We start from the raw sequence: 16,038 nt of genomic DNA, 5'->3' as shown, positions 1-16,038 counted from the left end.
GGAGATTATGGCCTGGAATCTGTGGTTCTTCTCTCCCCAGAGCCAAGGACAGATTTCCAGCATGGGATTTCCTGACCGAATAAGGAGGGCATTTGAGAAACAAAACAAAACAGGTGGACATTTCTTAGGTGTTCAGTGGACAGGAATGGCCTGAGGTAGACCCTGCTGCCTAGAGGCAGGGGAAGAGCTAAAATGATATACTAAAGTCACTTTTCCTCTTCCAACACAGGACCACAGCTCTAAGAGTTCCAACTGAGAGTCTTAGATCTACCCTTTCTATTCAAAATGCCACCACCAAGGTCCAGAACTTCATCAGTTCACATTTGTATTAGGAAAGCACCTTCCCAGTTGACCTCCTCTTTCCCTCCCTCTCCCCTGCCGATATTTCTTGCACATTGGCACCGGAGGAAAGAACAGTGGGTTGTCGTGAGGGAGCAGTGCTTAGTAATCTTTATAGTGATTTCTGAATGTGAAATTTTATTATTCAAATACCACTTTTATCATGGGACCATAGATATAGAACTAGAAAGGACTTTATAGGCCACCTAGTCCAATCCCTTCATTCTATAGATGGGGAAAATGAGGCCCAGAGGAGCTGACTTGTCCAAGGCCACACATCTCTGCTCAAGAACCTTACAATAGCTACCTATTGCCCATGCAAAGTAAGTTTAGCTAGAGGGGGACCTCAGAGGTCATCTAATGGTAGGATTTTAGGATCACAGTTCTAGAGCTGGAAGGACCCTTGGAGACCATGGAGGTCTGCCCCTTCATTTCTCCCTGAGAGACCAAGAGAAGTTGGTGAGTTGTCCAAGGTTACACTTTGTTGTCTAGGGTCACACAGCTAATAAGTGTCTGAGGCTGGATTTGAACTCAAGTCTTCTTGATTCCAGGTCACAAGGCTCTATCCATCTACTGGGCCACCTAGCTGCCCCTAATACTAATAACAGCTAGCATTTATTTAGAACCTTAAGGTTTGCAAAATACTTAACATACATTAACTCATTTAGTCCTCACAACAACCCTGGGAAGTAAATGCTATTATTATCTCTATTTTACAGGTGAGACGACTGAGGCTTAGAGAGATCTAGAGAACTTGCCCAGGGTCACACAGCCAGTAAGCATCTGAGGAGGGATTTATATCCAGGTCTTCCTGACTCTGGATTCTTACAGAGTTCCAGCACTCTGTCCACTGCACCATCTGCTGCCACGGTAGCCTTCTAAATGGATTCCCTGCCTCAAGTCTCTCCCCACTCCCATCCATCCTACACTCGACTGCCACTGTGATTTTTCTCAGGCATAGGTTTTCCTTGTCACCCCCTGCTCAATGATCTCCAGTGGCTCCCTATTACCTCTGGGATCAAATATAAATTTCTCTGGTTGACATTTGGCTTTTAATATTTTGGTCACTTGTGGTTTTATCAATAGGTGTTATTTTCATGTTATATCTACCTTCAGATTGCTTCCACTTTGTAATGGAGGTCTCTAACTGGGTCCCTTACTACTTTTCCAATCTAAGTTTACTTTATTCTGCTCTGCAGACTCTACAATCCAGCTAAACTGACACATTTCCTAGTCCTTGAACCTACGGCTCCATCTCCCATCCCCACGCCTGGAACACTTTTCCCTCCTCACTTTAGCCTTTTAGTTTCCCTGGCTTCCTTCAAGTCTCAGTCGAAGTCTGACTTTCTGCAAGAGATCTTCCCTTTTGACATTACCAGCCATCTACTGAGTAACATATCTTGGCTGTACTCCATTACATACTTGTTCATTTCTCCCATTAGACAATGAGTTCTTTGAGATTGGAGACTGGTTTTTTATTTTTATTTTTTGTTGTTGGCCTTTTTCTGTCTCTCCAGCACTTGGCACAATCAGTGCCTGGTGTATGGTAAAATCAACTGAGATGTGATAGATGCAAAAAAAAAAACAAAGCCCAGAGAGAATTAGACGTAAAATTGCAGGAAAACCTGAGCAGGAAGAGAAGGCTTCGAGCTGATAGGATCAAGGAAGGCCATGGAGGAAGTGCCTGAGCTGAGCTGAGCAGGAAGGGAAGAAGGTGGAGACAGTGAATGGAAGGCAGCTTGAATATTGCAGCATGGAGGCAGGAGACTTTGGGAGGAGATAGGAAGGGGAGGGGAAAGCTGGAAGTGTTGGTTGTATTATCTATCATAAAGTGTGTAAAGGGGCATAAAAGAAAGTAACGACGGAAAAGTAAGTTGGAGCAAGACTGTGGAGGTCCAAGCCGAACTATCCATTAAACAACAGGAAGTCATGGAAGACTTTTGGGCAGAAAAATAAAGTGGTCAGACCTATGTATCATTACCCCAGGTAAGTCACTTAACCTCTCCCAGCCTCTGTAAAATGGGCACAATAATGGTACCTACTACAGAGGATCATTATTTTTGTTGTTGTTGTTGTTTTGGTGAGGCAATTGGGGTTAAGTGACTTGCCTAGGGTCACATAGCTAGTGTCAAGTGTCTGAGGCCAGATTTGAATTCAGGTCCTCCTGACTCCAAGGCCAGAGCCCCATTCACTGCATCACCCAGCTGCCCCCAGTTGTTAGGCTCAAACAAGATTAGCCACGTAAAGAACCTTGAAAAAAAATTTTTTTTAGGCAATTGGGGTTAAGTGACTTGCGCAAGGTCACACAGCTAGTAAGGGTCAAGTGTTTGGTCTGAGGCCAGATTTGAACTCAGGTCCTCCTGACTTCAAGGCCAGTGCTCTATCCACTTCGCCACCTAGCTGCCCCAAACCTTGAAAATATTGAACCACTATTTGAAATGCTAGCTATAACAATGATGAAGATGAATGTGATATTGGCTTTTATGTAAGTGGTGGATCAGAGTGGGGAGAAACTGGAAGTGTGGATATTACCTAGTAGGATGATAGTCACCATCCAGCTCATTCTCTCTCCCCTTCTCCATAATCCTTGCCTTTGTCATCCACCTGGAGATAACATCAATCTCAGAGTGCTTTGAGATCCCAGATCTGAGAGTCAGATGAAGCAGTAGTTGTTATGGTGACTTCTCTTGTTATTTCTCCCCCTGGGCCTCCCTCTACTCCCTCCTCCCCAATTTCCATCCTCAGCCTTGCCTTTCTTCTCTATTATTAGAGGTCATTAACATCAGAATATAAGATCTGAACTCTGGGACCAAAGCTATTAAGACCCAAATCTCTAGGCAGCTTGGCCCCAAAGTCCACTGGTAACCAACACTCATTGCTGACTAAGGACAAATAGGTAAATAAATAAGGTGTATTCCCCTGCCTGAAGCCAGCCTGGCAGAGCCAGTGAAGCCACCCACCAATTGCGGCTGTTATTTTTTCCCCTCCCTCCCTTTGCTGCCCTGGGGATGTATGTCACTCATATCTTTAGCATTCCAGGCACACTTCTAGGAGGCACACAATCCTGATGGGTTTGAGGGGAGTAGGAGCACCCTAGGAAGGCCGTTAGTCAGGGCCGTGCTGGGGCCAGCTCTAACCCATACACCTTGGAAATGCACAAAAGCTACAAATCAGAGCTTGATGTAATGTTGTTCTGTTGATTGTCCAGACTTATGAATGTGATAGAGAAAATGTTAATATTGCAGATTAAACTTAAAAGTGTGCATGCATTTCCCCATCTGGTTGTCAAACATTTACAAACATACCAGGGTAGGTTTGTTAAGGCTGGGAAGTCTATAGAATTATAGCTCCAGAGCTCGACGGGAACTCAGGGGCCATCCAGACACGTCTCCCACTACCCCCATTTTACAGATGATAAAACTTGGGTCCAGGTAGGTGAAGGTCACCCAGGTAGTGTAAGATACAGAATCTGAACTTAGGTCCTTTAACCCCAGAGTCAATGTCTTCTTTCCATTGTACCATGCTTCCTAGAGAGCCCTCATACATTTGGGAGAGGGAATGTGGAGGATAGTTTGAGAGGGCTTCCTAGGCAAACAGTGAATTTTTGTGTGGTAAGGGGTATGTGTGCCTTGTGGGCACAGCAGCTAGGTGGCTGAGTGGATAGAGTGCCCCAGACATTTAATAGCTATGTAACCCTAGGTGAGTCACAGCTTCAGTTTGCCTCAGTTTTCTTGTTTGTAAAATGGGGATAATAGCACCTATGTCCCAGGGTTGTTGTGAGGATTTAATCTGATAATATTTTGGAGCACTTAGCACAGTTTCTGGCACATAGTTGGTGCTTAATACTTATTTCCTTCCTCCCTTCCTCCCTCCTTACTTTCTTCTTTCCCTTTTCTTTCTTCCTTCCCCGTTATTTACCTTCCTTCCTTCCTTCCTTCCTTCCTTCCTTCCTTCCTTCCTTCCTTCCTTCCTTCCTTCCTTCCTTCCTTCCTTCCTCCCTCCCTCCCTTATTTATCCTTCCTTTCTGCCTGCCTCTCTCCCTTTTTTTCTTCTCTCCTTTTCCCTTCTTTCCTTTTCCTTCCCCTTTCCTTCTGCTCCGCAGGTCATATTCCAGAACCAAACAGTGTCTCTTCTCCCTGTGGGGGAGTGTGTATGTAGTGAGGGAGGGGTATGAGCTAGATAATGCAGAGAGGATAAGAAATAGCAGAGCAAGATAAGTCTAGGGATGGGGGCAGTATGTGTGTGTGACTCAGGTGGGCATGTCCCCTACCCCCCAGGTCCTGGCCCTAGTGTCAAGAGTCACAATGGACTCTTGGCCCCACCCTGAGATTACCCACACTACCCAGAACTTCATGAGACCCCTTTTTGATAGGGTCCTATACCAATAGACGCCTCTCTTTCCTTCCACACAGGCTTTCCACCTGCCAAGCTAAAGACACACCAGAGAGTTGTGAAAGATGCCTTACATGGTATGATGTCCTAGGACCCCAGGGTGGTGAATTTAGTTCTGTAAGATCCCAGGAGCAGCTTGGGGGGAAGTGGAGGTCCTCTAAACAGTGCCATGTCACCCACTGTTTCCATGTGCATTATATTGGCTGGGGGTGAGTGGGTCTGTGAGCTTCCTGCAAAAGGATTCTGGGATGGGCAAGCAGGAGATAGTGGAAAAAGTCAGAAGATCTGGGTTTAAATCTAGGTTTTCCATCCTGCTACCTGTCTGACTTGGGGACAAGTCATTTTATTTCTTTGAGCCTCAATTTCTTCCTGTAAAAATGAGAGGATTGGATGAGATGCCCTTTAAGGCCCCTTATAGCATTGTGGCTTCCCTTGATCTCTAAGACACAAGGTAATAGCCGCTCCAAGCCTCTTTCTCTAGCAGTTCAGATTGCTATGTTGCTGGACCCAGCCCAATAAAGAAGAAAGGGCCATTCCATATTCAGTGGAGAGGAAAAGTCCTCCCTCTCCTAATATAGATTTCTCTCCCAAGGCCCATACAAATGTACCATCTTCCCCCACCCCCACATTATCCTTATGGGTTCTCCTCCATATCAATCCCAGCTCTCAGGGAAGTGTCTAATAAACATATCCATACTGAAATAGACTTAAAGTATTTCCCTTTCCTAGGGAAATTGACATTTTAATTAAGACCCTTTCTAGAAGCCAAAGGAATGAATCTCTAATGTTGGAATTTTAGTCATCCCAGTAGAATGAAGGAGAAAGTATGGGGGAGGGGCACATTTCCTGGAATCCCTAAAATCCAGTCTTTGGGTATTCTCCATCCCTCTTTTGCTCACTTGTAAGGCAAGCTTATAGATCTATACACCAGAATTCCCAATTCAATGGACAAGAGCACAGGAGCCAGAATTGGACTGAGTATTTGGATAAACAAGTTTAGGGACTCCTTCATTTGGATTTTCCAGGGGTGTGCTGATAAATATTTAACAATCAGGTTCTGGGGAGGTATATGCATAGCTGTTTAAGTTTAATTTGAATTATTAACACTTTCTTAAGCCTAGACAGTAAAAACAAAAACAACAAAAACCCAGTACCTCAAACCCTGATTTCAGAGTCAGTGCTGACCTCTGAAGTGTAAAATCTGGTTAAGACTTGGCTCAACACACCCTTGGGTCTTGCCCCAGGGAGGGAGGGTTGGGCATGGAAGGTAGGGGAGAACTAGGCATGCCTGAACAGTGAGGCATCATCATGTTCCAGTGCTAGGTTGATTCTGGAGTGGGAGAACCTAACTTCAAATCCCACCACGGATGCTTACAACCTGTGTGACCTCAGGCACAGCTATCACTTAACCTCACTGGGCTTTGGTTGCCTCATCAATAAAGTGAGGGAGGGGTTGGACTAGATTAGGGGTGGGGAACTCCTAGGTTCCCCTTCTAGGTCCTTGGGTGCAGTCTTTTGATTGAGTCCAAGTTTTACAGAACAAATCAGGTTTGTTCTGTGAAGTTTGGATTCAGTCAAAGGGCCGAACTTGAGGACTTTCTGAGGTGCTTTAAGCCTCTAATCTATGATCCTATGAACTGCAGGAGGGCTCCCTTGAGGCCTGCGCAGGAGTTGAATACTGAGAGTAGAGAGACCAGGAGGAAGCTGGCTTGATTTCTTCTCATGGAATTAAAGAAATTTATCTTCTTTTTCATCCCTCCCACCCCCTTTCTCCCCCTAAAGAAGGGAAAGACAGGAAAGACCTTAATAGTTTTTGGAGAGGAGATGGTTAAATGAAACCATCAGTTAACCTGGAAAGTATGTGAAAAGGCCCCACCCTCCCTTAGCAGAGCCTTCCCTCCAAGGTTAGTCACCTAGGGCCTGGCTTGTTGGCCTTTGGAAGGGGCAGGGCCAAGAGCAAGACTTCCTGGGTTCTTCCTCTACCCCTCTAGTCTTTTATTCGTTATCCTTACTCCTTCTCACTTTTCTTCTTCTTCTCTCTCCCTCTCCTCTCTCTCTGTCTCTCTCTGTCTCTGTCTCTGTCTCGCTCTCATTCCATTGTTGGATTGATTTCAGAGGGTAAGATCCCAAGCCCCTGGTCTAGCCTGGCTTGGCTTTTGCCATCTTGGCCTTTGCATTGAATATGCTTGATGCTGAGCAAATAAATCACTCACCTTCCCTGGGACTTACTTTTGCCATTTGTAAAATGAAAGATTAGACTGTACAGTTTGTCTCTTAAGACTCTTCTGACTCTGATATTCTAGGATTCTACAGTCCTACCTCCCTTTTCTACTCCTTTGCCAGATTAAATAATGTTATGATAGCCTGAGGAATGAGAGCCAGATAGTCTTGAGAACCCAGGTCCCGAAGTAGGGGTTTCTTAGCTCAGTCTTCTCTATAGAATTTCTTCTCTTAGCTCTCAGAACCTCTGACCAGAGCCTGCCAGAGTATGGTACCTTGCTTCCTCTTGTCCAACCAGGCTGAGCAGTGATTCCCCAGAATCACAGAATGTGGAAGACACTTTAGAGACCATTCAATCTGACCCATTTTACAGAAGGAGAATCTTGAGGCTGAGAGAGGTGAAATGAGTGGTTAGTAAGTGGCACATTTGTTAGGGTGGCTACCAGCTACAAGGGGATGAAGGAATCATTCCTCTAATCTACTGAAACATTAGGGCTTGGGCTTGAAAATCTTCACAGATTAAGCTAAGTGAAAAAAATGTTCACCTTATTGTGGCTCGGGACCCTGGAAACTTAAGACATTAGGGGCATCTCAAGAAAGTCTTGTAAGCTGTGGTTATGCAAGCACTGGTCCTGATAGGCCAATGTGGAGTAGAAGGAGAGGACCTAGCTAGGGACTAGCTTGGGTATGAGGAAGAGTTCATAAAGCTTTGGAGCTGAAAGGGACCTTAGGCATCATGTAGACCAAGCCACTCTTGTAAAGCACTTTTAAACTATAAATGATGCTATAAATATAAACTATTATTAATATTATAGGTAATTAAAATGAGTATTATAAGAAGAGTCCCCTTCCCTGTCACTCCCACAACTTCCAGGCCTTGAGCCCCATAGTTTGGAGGGAACACAGGGGAGAAAGACCAAAGGTCCCCTAAAATATTGAAGTAAATCAGCCAGAGGCTATTTTTTTCTGTATTTATCCCTGTGCAGCATAAAAGGGGCCTGGAGTTTCAATCCTTTGATAAACTTCTAAATACCAAAGATTATTATTGTTGCTGCCGCTCAATTGTTTTAGTTGTGTCTTACTCTCCATGAACCCATTTGGGGTTTCCTCAACAAAGATACTGGAGTGGTTTGCCTTTTCCTTCGTTTTACAGATGAGGAAATTGAGGCAAACAGGATTAAGTGACTTTGCCCAGGTCTGAGAAGTATCTGAGGCTGGATTTGAACTTAGATAGGTCTTTCTGAGTCTAGGCCAAGCATTCTATCCACTGTACCACATAGCTGCCCATAAGATACTAGGGTCATATATTCATGGTTCTGGAACCATGGGCATCTAGTCATTTTGCAGATGAGGAATCAGAGGCCAAGGAAGGTGAAGTTACTTGCCCAAGGTCAAACTTATCAATAAGCATCAGAGGCAGAATTTGAAATTGTGTTCTTTGACTCTGGTTAGTCAATTAATAAATATTTATTAAGCACTACCATATTCCAGGTACTGTGCTAAGCATTAGGGATATAAAAATAGGCAAAAGACAGTCTCTGCCCTCAAGGAATTCACAATCTAATGGGGAAGATAACGTGCAAATAAATATGTATAGACTATATACAGGATAGATAGGAAAAACATTACAAATAGAATGAAGATGGTCTGGGAAAGGCTTCCTGTAGAAGACAGAGTTTTAGTTGGGAGCTAGAGGAGGTCAGTAGGCAGGGTGGAGGAGTGAGAGCATTCCAGGCATGGGAGACAGCCAGAGAAAATGCCCAGAGCCTGGAGATGGAGTGTCTTGTTTGTGGAACAGGTAGGAAGCCACTGTTACTGGATCAAAGAGTACTTGGTAGGGAGTAGGGTGTAAAAAGACTGGAAAGGTGGGAGGGGGCTGGGTTAGGAAGGGCTTTGAACCTCAGAGGATTTTGTATTTGATTCTAGAGGCAATGGGGAGCCATTGGAATTATTGAGTAGAAGGGGATGATGTGATAGGATGTGTACTTTAGGAAAATCACTTTGGTGGCTGAATGGAGGATGGATTTGAGTGGGGAGGCACTTAAGGTAGACAGACCCACCAGTAGGTTATTACAATTGCCCAGGTATAAGGTGATGAGAGCCTATACTAGAGTGATGGCAATGTCAGAGGAGAGAAGGGGCCATATTTGAGAGATGTTGCAAAGGTGAAATTGACAGACCTTGGCAACAGATTGGATCTGGGGAGTGAGAGACAGTGAGGAATCTAGGATGACTTCTAGGGAATGAGAGAGTGATGACCTGAAAACCTAGAGAGAGGAGAAGGTGAAAACAATCTCAGAAGCTGCAGAGAGGTTGAAGAGAAAGAGGATCAAGAAAAGGCCGTTAGACTGGGCAACTAAGATTATTAGAAAACTTTGGAGAGAGCAGTTTTGGTGGAATAAGTCAAAAGCTTGATTGTAAGGGATTAAAAAGAGAGTGAGTGGACAGAAGGAAGCATCTATAGTAGATGGCCTTTTCAAGGAGTTTAGCCACAAAGGGCAGAAGAGATGTAGGACAACAGTTAATGGGGATGGGAGGATCAAATGAGAGGTTATTTTTTAGGATGGAGTAGACAGAGCATGTTTATAGGAAGTAGGGACAGAGCCAGTAGACAGGGAGAGATTGAAAATAAGTGATAGAGTGGGAATAAAAGTAGAGACAATCTGTTGGAGGAGATGGATGGAATGGGATTGCTTGAACAGGTAGAAGGGTTAGTCTTGCTAAGGAGTAAGGTCATTTTGTCATGTGAGACAGAAGGGAAAGAGGAGAAAGTGACAAAAGGCATATAATGAGGAAGAAAGGAAAAGAGGGAGTTCATGGCAAATGGCTTCCATTTTTCCTGTAAAACATGAGGCAAAGTTGTCAGTTGAGAGGACAGGAAGATGGTAAATCATGGGAATTTTGAAGAGGGATGGAAAGGTTTGGAAGAGCCACTGTGGAGTGAATGAGTTGATAGGGAAGTAAAATAGGATTGCCTAGCTGTAATGAGGGTGCAGTTGAGGTTGTATAACATAAATTTGTAGTGGACCTAAAAAGAACAGTTGCATGAATATCTCTACCTACACTGAACATCATGTTTCTAAGTGTGAAGGTGGTGAATGGTGGAAGTGACCCAAGGTTGAGGCTGACTGAGGCAACTTAATAAGGGAGCTAGGGATTCAAACAAGGAGGACAGTGTAGACTTGAATTGGTTCACCAAGGGATCAAGATGGGAAAAAGAAGGATAAAGTGGTTGGTGCAGGGGAAATGGCCTGAGAGAGAATAGAGGGGTCAAAGGGAATGGAAGTCAGTATGCAGAAAAAGAGAAGAGTTTTTGTAAGAGTCGGAAGAGGGAGAGGTGAAAAGATTATGGTCAGATAAGGGAATTTGGAATTCTTGGACATAGAAGTCGTACATTTGTGGTTGATGGCAAGATCCAAGGTATGACCATCTTTGTGTGTGGCTGAGGTAGAGTATGTCACAGGCAGTGAGGAGGTTGAGGAACTGAGTGGTTAGGATATTTGAAGGAGAATCAATGTTGCAATCCTTTAGTATGAGCATAGGAGTTGGGAAGGAGATAAAAATTGTGAGCTATCTACTTGGACTCATTGAGGAAGGAAGGGGATCAACCTAGAGGTCTGCAGAAAATAGCTAGCAGTAGGGCATCTAGGTAGCATAGTGGATAGAGTACCAGCCCTGGAATCAAGAGGACCTAAGTTCAAATCTGACCTCAGACACTGGCCACTTATTAGCTGTGTGACCCTGTGGAAGTCACTTCACCTCATTGCCTAGCCAAAAAAAAAAATAACTAGCAGGATTTTGATTAGGTGGTAAAGATGAAAAACAAAGATCTAAAAGGAGAAGTCAGGAGTGATGGAGATAGAGAACCTGGAAGTGGCAATGGGGAGCAAAGAATATTTTTTTGGGGTTTTGTTTGTTTTTTCAAGGCAATCAGGATTAAATGACTTGCCCAGGGTCACATAGCTAGTAAATAATTGCTTGTTGATATCTCTTACAGCTCTAACAGTTTATGATTCTGGCCACCTAGCATCCTCTTTTCCACATCTGTGTACATGTCACTTCCCCATGTAGCAAATGTAGTAACCTCTCAAATTTCTATAGCACCTTAAGGTTTATTCAGAACAACCTTGTGAGGCAGGTAATGCAAGTATTATCCCCATTTTACCGATGAGGAAACTAAGGCTTGGAAAGATCGAAGTGAGTTACCCAAAGTCACAATGTAAGCTGATAACTGGCACTGGGCTTGGCATCATTCACTAGCCCAGTGTGGAAGCTTAGTCGGTAATAAAGAAATGAATTCAAACTCCCTCCTCCCAACCTAATTGTTAATGTTGTCTGTTCCCTTCCTGCTTCTCTCCTGTGTCCCCAGCTACCAAGGAGAATCCGAGTGCCTCTAAAGGCCAAACAGGGCAACAAGCCTCAGCTACGAGGCTTCAGGCTCCCAGACAAGCAGCAAGACCCTACCTATTCCCACAGGTCCTTGGCATTCACCACCTTGCCGGTAGTGGTAGATCCCTGGAAGCAGCAACAGAAGGTCATCAACCACCGTTTTCACACTCAGCAGTACACCAATTCGTACACGCCTTTCTACACCTTAGAGAAACCCACCTGTGGCTACCTCTACTGCCGGGACACCGACCACACCCGCAAGAGGTTGGACGTACCTTATACCAACGTTACCAAGTGGCGGACTGATGCCATTCTGTAGTCACCAGACCCTCACCACCTGAGGACCCCCTCACCCTTCCCACGCTCCTCATCTTGGGAAGGCTAGGCCCTCAAAGAGGAGGGTGTGTTTGCTAGGGGAGGGAAGGAGGTGCTGCCTTGGCCGGCTGGGCTCATCGGGGTGGCCGCTTACGGGCTTATGGGCGGTGAGGGGAGAACTCTTAAGCAGCAATTAAACATTACCCGTCTTTAGCCTACAAATTGAGGCTTCAGGGGGACTTGCGTCCAAGCTATTTACCCTGGATCATGTGTGATAAACTGCTGGTGGGATTGAACTCTTAAGTGTTCCTCCCTTCCCCCCTCCGGAACTCCTACTTTCCATTAACTCTCTGTCTCAGAACAAGGTCTTGTTGCACCCTGCGCCTTTGGCATGGCACTGCTTTGAATATGCTCTCATAAATTAGGAGAGTCATCTTCCTTCCTTCTGTAGATTTCCTGGATAGTTGGTTAGAAAGGACCTTAGAGATAATCTACTTAAATCCAGTCTAGTGGGGCTCAGGGGAAAGAACTCTGATTCTGGACTCAAAGGGCCTGGGTTCAAATTCCACCTATGATGTTTAGAATATAGGATAGATTTTAAACAAGTCATTTAACTTCCCTTGCTTATAGATTTTTCTTGGCCTCTGACATCAGTTTCCAAACCTAGATCTATGTTGCAATAATTCCCCGTTTTAAAGAGGAGGAAACAAAGGCTCACAGAAGGGGATTCCTATGACTTGCTTACTCAAACTCAACCCTACTTTAAGGTTGTCCCTCAAACACCCCCCCTCCCAACTCAAAGATAAAAAATTGTTAAGGACAAGGATGTACTGAGAAAAGATCACTGGATCTCAGAAGATCTGCAAGACAATCATACTTGTCCTACCTGCTAGCTGGTATGTTTCTGGGCACATTGCTTCCATTCTCTAAGCCTCAGTTTTCATGTTCCTCAGGGTTCTGAGAAGGTTCCTACCTTTGGTTCCCTACTCTCTGATGGCTCTGATTGGTGAACTTTCCACCTTAGCTTACCCAGTCTAGGGCTTGCCATGACACTTCCCAAATGTTCCCAAGTCATACTGTTGTACTCATACCACCTCACCTTGCCCTCTTCTGCTTTCCAGCTCTTGCTCCCCTAATATGTTGTCATCCCCAATTAGATTGTAAACTCCTATCTTGTCTCACTTGTATTTGTATCCCCAGGGTTTAGCCCTGTACCTGGCTCGTGCTAAGCACCTAATAAATGCTTTTTTCATTGAAAATGGGATCTACATGGTTCTTGGAGTTCTAAACTCTACTCCCATTTTGTAGATGAAGAAACTGAGGCTCAAAGAAATTAAATAGCTTGATCGAGATCATACAAAAAGCAAGTGGATTCAAACTCCAAATACTGCCTGGCAGTGGTTTTATGGGTTGGACTAGAGTAGAGGTTCTCAAAGCTTTTTAGTCTTGGGCCCTCTTTATACGCTTAAAAATTATTGAGGACCCCCTCCACCTCAAAGCTTTTATTTATGTGAGTTATAGCTCAGGCGACAGACAGCTAGCATTTATTAATTTTTCTGTTAATTATTTATTTGTCATTTTTTTTTAATTTAGCACAGTGTCATGCACTGTGTTAAGCACTGGGAATACAAATACAAGCAAAAAAGACTGAACCTGTCCTCAAGGAGCTTACATTCCAATGAGGAATGACAAAATATAAAAAGAAGTTGGAAAAGGGGGGAGGTGCTATTGATAGTTACCATAGTAGAATTACTAAGATACTTTTGACCTCATAGGACCTCTGAAAGGATCTCAGGACCTCCAGGGGTCCCTGGACCACATTTTGAGAACAGCTGGACTAGATAATTTCTAGTCCATTGGATAGTTGATTTCAACCCTAAATTCTATGATCTTATGATCCTGTCTCTTCGATAATAAGTCAGTAGTCCTGGGCCACACTAAAGGGGAAGGAACATACAACTTCTGTTGGAGGGCGGTGGTGATTCTCTTTTCTACCAAATCCAAAAGTCCTTTCCTCTATATAATTTTGTTTTGTGGGAGAGGACTGCTTTTCCATTCCTGTCCCCTCTATCTCCCAGAAACCAGGATAGGAAAACTTTAGAAAATATACAAGGTGTTCATGATGGGTGTATGGAGAAGAGGAAGCAATTACCTTTGGCACTGACCTGAGTCCCTAAATATTGCCTGGTATCTAAGCTTCAGGGGAAGGGTTGCCTAACAGGTTTCATGGAAGTCAACCATTATTTCCTGGGCTCCACCCCTCAGTCCAGAATGGCTGAACTATTTAGTGAGACTGAACTTGTAGAATCTAAGGACAAGACTAGATTTGGGGGGAAGAATTATGGTGTGGTGGAAAAAAACATTGCAAGTGGAGTCAAAAGAGCTGTGTTCATGAGGAAGAATCGCCCTCTACCACCTGTATTCTGTGTGAGTTTGGACAAGTCATTTCCCTTCTCTGGACCTGGGTCATCTCTAAAATGAGAATTATATTATACTAAGGTCCTTCCAGCTCCAACATTCTGTTGTGATTTAAGATTCTGTGGCAGAGGGAAACCTATACATGATAAGTAGCCAAAGAGTTTGATCAGGCCTCCCCAGGTCTTTCCTCATTGGGAGAAAGATAGCAGCAGGATAGAATTGACAGCCTGAATGATATCTTCACTCAGAGGAGAGTCTGAAGTCCATAGTTCATGTATCAGAGTTGGAAGGGACCCTAGAGGACATTTGGTACAACCCACTCATTAAAACAAACAAAAAAAAGGCAAAACTAAAGCCCAAGGTTTGCAATTTGCCCAAGGTTACACAGGTAAAAAATGTCAGAGGTGGGATATGAACCCAGGTCCTTGGGATCCCAATCCAGCACTTTTCCTGTCACACCACGCTGAGATTTAGTCCTAAGTGGGCTGGAGGCTGGTCAGCATCTGGAATCTGATTCTGGGGAGAACAAGAAGTAGGGGCTGAAGTCATTGTCCCTATATATTTTCTTCCCCTCATTTGGTCACCCATGATTTGGTAGATGGAGGTGGATGGGAATAGGATGAGAAGGGAAGGGGGCAGGTAGGTGGAGGAGGAAAGACCCACTTCTCTGAAACCAATACAGTAGACATTAAAGACTCTCTCCCTCCTGTGACTGCATCGAGTACATGGGCATTTCTGGCCCCTCCTGAGCCTGATTAGGACAAACCCAGAGGCCAGATGGGCAGGGGCTTGTGGGAAGATCTCTGTGTTCTGCAGTTTTGAAGCTGGAAGACACACAGCAGTGGCCTAAGCCTTTGGAAAACTGCCCAGTGGGCTGGTCACCATGTGGCTCTGTTCTGCCAGGCATCCGGCTGACTATACTACCCTGCCTCTGACTGGGACGCCATCCCATGCCAGCCCAGCCACCTGCCCCACCCTTTCTCTCCCACTGGCAGCTGTTCAGCCTTGTGGATTCTTTTTCTCTGGTGTAGAATCTGTCCCAGAAAGGATTTCTGAGCAGAGAGAAAACAGCTGGAGGAAACCACAAGGTTTCAATGCTTCACTATGAGATTCTAACCCCTTGGGGAAAAAAATAACCTTAGAAAATCATTATACATTCCTTTCTCTTTACTTGCTCCCCAAGCCTCAGAGGGGATGGGGGCTAAAGAGATAGAAAGTTGAATCCTGTGCTATTACTCCATAGGGCCCCTTCACACTCACAGTAGAATAAGTGAGTGAATTAAGTCTGGCTGTGGCCATCCATATTACTGGTTCTGAGGGCCTCTTCTGACTATTTAGAGGATCCCAGATAGTCCGAGGAGAAAGGGACTTCATAGGCTAGCCAGTCCAATCTTTCCTTGACTAGGAATCCCCTCTATGATATCCACAAGTGGTCATCCAACCTTTGCTTGAACACTTCCACTGATGGAGAACTCACCGCCTGCCAAGGTAGCCCATTGCACTCCAGAGGCCGTGGCCCATCTCTTATCCCTAGCTCTAACCGCATCATCAGATCTCTCCCAAATACATTCAGTTTTGCTGCAGACCCCTTAGTTACCTCCCTAACTCCCCAAATATCGCCCTACTTGATTGGCAAGCCTTGCTGAAACTTCTGTATTGTTGTTGATCAGTCATTTCAGTCATGTTGTGACCCCATTTGGGGTTTTCTTGGCAAAGATACTGGAGTGGTTTGCTATTTCTTTCTCCAGCCCATTTTACAGATGAGGCAATTGAGGCAAACGGAGTTAAGTGACTTGTCCAGGGTCACACAGCTAGTAAGTATCCAAGATCAATTTGAACTCAAGAAGATGAGTCTTCCTGACTCTAGGACCAGCACTCTATCCCTTGTGCTACCTACCTGCGCTTAGGACAAAAACCTTTACTTCACCATGAGAGCTAAAAAGCTGTGACTGAACCTTATATAAA

The 16,038-nt window shown here is 44.6% G+C and overlaps 1 protein-coding gene and 1 long non-coding RNA gene across 2 annotated transcripts in view; both read left to right on the top strand.

The window, feature by feature from the left end:
* The window catches only part of LOC144457590 (uncharacterized), a 38,605-nt gene extending 35,064 nt beyond the window's left edge, over nt 1-3,541 (top strand). The window contains exon 4 of the long non-coding RNA XR_013487021.1: nt 1,059-3,541. This is a non-coding gene — a long non-coding RNA (uncharacterized LOC144457590). The remainder of the gene's footprint in view (nt 1-1,058) is intronic.
* Nucleotides 3,542-4,458: 917 nt separating this feature from the next.
* On the top strand, nt 4,459-12,036 carry CIMIP3 (ciliary microtubule inner protein 3). Its single transcript, XM_078155363.1, has 2 exons — nt 4,459-4,808; nt 11,321-12,036. The coding sequence occupies exons 1-2, from the start codon at nt 4,797-4,799 to the stop codon at nt 11,657-11,659; spliced, it is 351 nt and encodes a 116-aa protein (XP_078011489.1). The 5' UTR covers nt 4,459-4,796; the 3' UTR covers nt 11,660-12,036.
* The last annotated feature ends 4,002 nt before the right edge of the window (nt 12,037-16,038 follow it).

Source organism: Phascolarctos cinereus, unplaced genomic scaffold, assembly GCF_003287225.1.
Source record: "Phascolarctos cinereus isolate Bilbo 61053 unplaced genomic scaffold, phaCin_HiC Scaffold_5;HRSCAF=322, whole genome shotgun sequence".
In the NCBI taxonomy this organism is placed as follows: Eukaryota; Metazoa; Chordata; class Mammalia; order Diprotodontia; family Phascolarctidae; genus Phascolarctos; species Phascolarctos cinereus.
The sequence above is the reverse complement of the archived record's forward strand: the minus strand, read 5'-3'. Positions and strand labels throughout refer to the sequence as shown.